This window comes from Panicum virgatum, chromosome 9N, assembly GCF_016808335.1.
Source record: "Panicum virgatum strain AP13 chromosome 9N, P.virgatum_v5, whole genome shotgun sequence".
Lineage (NCBI taxonomy): Eukaryota > Viridiplantae > Streptophyta > Magnoliopsida > Poales > Poaceae > Panicum > Panicum virgatum.
Window position 1 is genome coordinate 2,655,267 of NC_053153.1, and position 4,854 is coordinate 2,660,120.

Genomic DNA, 4,854 nt, shown 5'->3' on the forward strand with positions numbered 1-4,854 from the left:
TCGGTGATTATACGAATCAGCTTTCCTTATTTGCATCTCATCATCAGTTATAAAGATTTAAGTGTTGTCTTAAGCAGGAGATCGGATTCATGCTGTCTGCACAGGCATAGTTGTCAAAAACGATATATGTGGTACACTTGTCCTAACTTCAGCAACTCTGGTTAGATCTTGGGATATTGATAATGGGCGCAAGATTATGCTGGGCTTGATGGTTGGTATTGCAATTTCTTACGTATTCCATTTCTTGCCTATTTAATGTACGGCAATAATTCTGTGCTTGTTTTGCTTTTATCGTTACAGATTGAAGTGGGCCTTCCAAATAACCGAATTGCCAAGGGGATGTTGGTGCACTGGGACTTAAATTACAATGTTGCTGTTGTCAACATCAGTCATTACCCTGGTTTTCGAGCTGCACATTTGGATCAGCCCATACCTTTTGGGTGTAAGGTAGTAGTAGCTTTAGGGCGTTGCTTCAAGACAGGCAAATTGAAGGCCTTGTATGGGACAGTGAATGATGAGCCCAGTGGAGTGAATGATGAGCTCTGTGGAGATTTACACAAACACCTTATGATCTCCACGTGTAAAATCAATATGGTTCGATGCTGATTTCTCTTGCTCTCAACATTCTGGAAATAAATAATTGTTTCATGATATTAGTGGCATAATTTATCATTGCATGCACTTACTTTAGGGGCATTAAATATTTCATTTTCTTTATGAAGTTGTTATTTTTTACGCTTGGCTTAGCTTAGCCTAACATTATTTTTTGTTCCAGATAATGACTGGAGGGCCCCTTGTTGATTTGGATGGCAACTTTGTTGGCATAAACTTTTATTCTAAGAAGATGAATCCATTCCTACCAATGGACAAAATTTACAAGTGCTTGGTCCATGCTGGGATACTCTGGTATGCCTTCTACATGCTCCCTCCGTCCCAAAAATAAGTTATTCTATTTTTGTCCTAAGTCAAACCTTCTCAAGTTTGATCAAGTTTATATAAAAAATATCAATATTTATGATACCAAATAAGTATTATTAGATTCCTCATGAAATGTATTTTCATAGTATAACTATTTAATGTCATAAATGTTGATATTTTTTGGCCATAAATTTGGTCAAACTTAGAAAAGTTTGACTTAGGACAAAACTAGAATGACTTGATTTTTTTTTTGGGACGGAGGGAGTACTTCCATATAGACCTGTCTGAACACTGGGCCAAGCCAGGTCTGAAACTAGGCTTGGAAATCCTGAAGCTCAATCCTACCAATAAACCATTTCCCAAAGCTAAAAAAACAGATGAAAAGTCACATGGTATCAACTAGTTCTAAAAAAAGAAGTCATTTAATGAAACTAAAGGTGAAAATGTGCTAAAAGGCAACTAATTCTGGTACCAATTACCAGATAAAGACTGAATTACAAGATAGACATCTAAATGAGAATGCTCAGCTGTAGATACACACATCACACATTGAAGTTGAGATGTCAACAACTTCCAAATGGCCATATAAAAAAGTTAACTCGGCCTTCCTACGTGGAAATTGGCATTGTAGATAAGTAGTAGAGTGTAGTGTGTACTGGATAAGGCATGCTATATCAAAAAACTTTTGATATGATTCTAGCTTGCTAGTTCATTTGACACAACAATTTGGTTTGGACATCTGTAGCTGAATACTATTGTATCCATAAGAGGCAATGTTTGCTTTGCTTTGGGATTGGTAGCTCTGTGCATTTGTTCTATAAGAGTTTACTACATTTCTGATGCAGGGCTGAAATCAATAATGGAGGTAATAGCACAATTGAAAGAAGCCCATGTGAGATACAGGAAATTCTTATGCGCAATGTAGAAGGTGAATTAAAGCATGATCACTCTTAACTGTTTAAATTATTTAGCGTCAGAAAATTCATCTCCACGAGATTTAATCATTAATCATCACTTATAGATTCCTGTCCTGTAGCTTTAGGTAAGGATAGCTCCCTCCATCCTTAAAGTGGAATTTTAGGGGTATATTGGGGATAATAAACCTATTTTGCTTTGAAGTATGAAATACTGCATTTTTGGACAATGATATAAAAAATCAACACTACACGTGGAACTTATTGCTGTGCTAACATATAATCTGTGCTAACTGGTTCATTACAAGGCTCAAAAAGGCGTTAGGGACTAGACCACTGCCTAGCGCCTAGGTTGACTCAACTTGGATTAAATGCGGTTAAGTGATTGTCTTTTATGCTGCTGGGAGCATGATCAGAAGGCATTTGTCTAGCACTTGGTGGATTTGCATCACAATTCATATGTACACTTGTCAGGTTCAGAGCACAAGCGGATGAGCAGTAATCAGATTCAGACAAAATTAGATAACACCAAGACAGTTTTGTTTAGATTGGCCAAATCGCCCAAATCTGATTAATGCATCTAGCAGAGAGATGACATAGAGCAATTCAATTTTATGCAAAGAAGTGAACTCATCTAACTACCAAAAAAACATGGGGAGGTGGTGAGGATGCGTGTGAGGGGAGGGGACTCGGGGCTGCACCGATGGTAGGGTGGCACAGTGGCAGGGAAGGGCACATGAGGTCGGGGTTCCCCTCGAAGCCACGGGTTAGTACTGCACGGACGGCGGGAGGATATGCATGTGGGGTGGCACCGTGAACGGGGTTCCCACGCGCAGATGCAGTGGCACGGGAAGATGTGACGGCGGTGGCGCGGTGTTTCACGCGTAATTGTGCCTACACGAGTAATAACATTTTGTCAAAATTGGTTCATTGAAAATACATGGTTGTGTATGAGAATCTACTGCTAATGCTCCTGAGAGTGCATTCCATTGTTTGAGTTATGTTTATTCTTCTTTCCTTTTTTATATTTTAGGTAGCTCAAGTGGGGAGAGGGACAAGAATCAGGAGCTTTCCATATCCTCAAGTGGTGGGGAGAGGGACAAGAATCAGGAGCTTTCCATGTCCTCTACAAGTTATTCAGAAGGTGAGTCAAGCTGGGCTATTTAAAATCCAACGTTATTAAATGATCATGCAAACTGCCATCCTATGCAGCAAAGATATGGATACACGGATACACTATTTTCCAGAAACATCCAAGACACAGATATGGTTTGGTATTTTTTTTAAATGCATTCACTAAAGCATAATATGAATAAAAAATTAGCTTGTGGTTAGGCCATTTTTCTCTTTTCCGAAGCTTTCATTTTAATGAGCCAAAACAGCCAAGCGTCTCAAATTCACCAAAGGCCCCATCGGGCCATGGCTACTCTTTCCCATACAAACTTTGGCAAAAGGGCATAGTAGCGAAGTTTGTCTCTGGACAGCTATGGCAAAGTGCGCAATGTGGCTGATGAGGCCATCGCTTGACATTTAGAATGCCTGCTTTGGGCTTTTATTTTTTTGTATCATTGCTCAAGCGAAGAACTTGCACTTGTTCTCTGTCTTAAGAAATGGGGATGACCGGATGTACTCACTGATGAGTCGTGGCCAGTGGTCACCCAGCAGTAAGGGGAAGCACGTGGTGGTCTGGTCTGGCTTCTGTGAGTTCCAAGGAGTGCGGTGTTAGTCTTATTGTTTGTTAAGTTTTAGGTTGTGGCTAGGCGGGGCTTTATCCATGACGCATCCACCAAGTGTATGCGTCAGCAATTAAAATCTTTATTTTCCCAATACTTGTGTATCTGTGATGCACCATGTACCGGATACCAGATACAGATACGTCTTGATATGTGGCTTTTGGAGTTTGTGTGATGATGGTTACTTATTATCATTACTAGTCATGGTCATTACAGCCAATTCTTCCTCTGGTTAGTAGGGGTCCAACTTGGGTGCAAACAGCACACCCGTGCAAGGGTGCAAGCAGCGCCCCTGGGCCGCCCGATGGTCATCCTACGGTACCTTGTATTTTCATACAGAAGCCCCCGACGGTCCTCTCTCCAGTGCAAAGGGAAATCACTAAAACCTCCCTTCCTTTGCATTCATTTGCGTTTGAGTACTTCCTCTGTTCGCTCGGCCTGGGACGACCTGCGCCGTCGCCGCCGGGCACGCCCAGGTCCTGCGCCGCCTCTAGAGCCACTGGGTCCACGGGCTTGCACCTGTCTCGTGGCCTCCTGGCCGTCAATGGAGGTCTGCTCCTTCCTCCGATATGCACGGCAGTGCCCTGCCCCTAGTCCGCCGCCGCGCTGCCGCCAGGCGGCTAGGGCAGCTGCGCGGCCGCGCTGCCACCAGGAGTCCAGGGCAGCCGCGCCCTCACGCCAATGCGGATCCACCTGCGCTGCCGCTCCTCCAAGCGGGCGTGCAGTACCTCCATCCGAGCTGGCCTGTAGGCTTCAATAGGTCTGCCCCTGGGCCGCTGCTGCGCCGGCGCCGCCTCGAAGCTGATACACTTGCGCCACCGCTCCTCCAAGACGACGTGCAGCGGTGCCCCTCCATCCAAGCTGGCATCTAGGCTGCAGCGGTTGCCTGCAGGGATGCCCGTCTATGGAATGGAAGATGTTACTGTGTAATTGTTGCTCTCGACTGTGAGATGATTGTTATCGATTTTCTGTTATGTGGTGTGAAAAAAAATAGCATGTACTGACAGAATAAAGACTGATTGAAATATGAGCTTCTTGTGAGATAATTGCGATGAAGGTTGCTGCCATGTGTTGTGTGAAATTGAGAATGACTTGAAATCTAGTGCCCTCTGCCAGTGTAAAGAACTGAGGGTCAGTGTGACTTGCCTCAAATCTGTAATGAGTTCAATGTTCAGCTTGTATTTATAATCTATGCCATATGTTTCAATCTGTCACTGCTTGTAATTGAGTTTAATGTTCAGTTTGTAACTCAGTTCAATGTTCAGCTTGTACAAAGTGATGTTTTATTT

The 4,854-nt window shown here is 43.1% G+C and overlaps 1 protein-coding gene across 1 annotated transcript; it reads left to right on the forward strand.

Moving 5' to 3' along the window:
* The first annotated feature begins 77 nt into the window (after positions 1-77).
* Positions 78-2,999, forward strand: LOC120693556 (putative protease Do-like 14). The gene is made up of 5 exons (XM_039977012.1): positions 78-211; positions 301-594; positions 776-906; positions 1,764-1,846; positions 2,866-2,999. The coding sequence occupies exons 1-5, from the start codon at positions 197-199 to the stop codon at positions 2,997-2,999; spliced, it is 657 nt and encodes a 218-aa protein (XP_039832946.1). The 5' UTR covers positions 78-196.
* Positions 3,000-4,854: the final 1,855 nt, after the last annotated feature.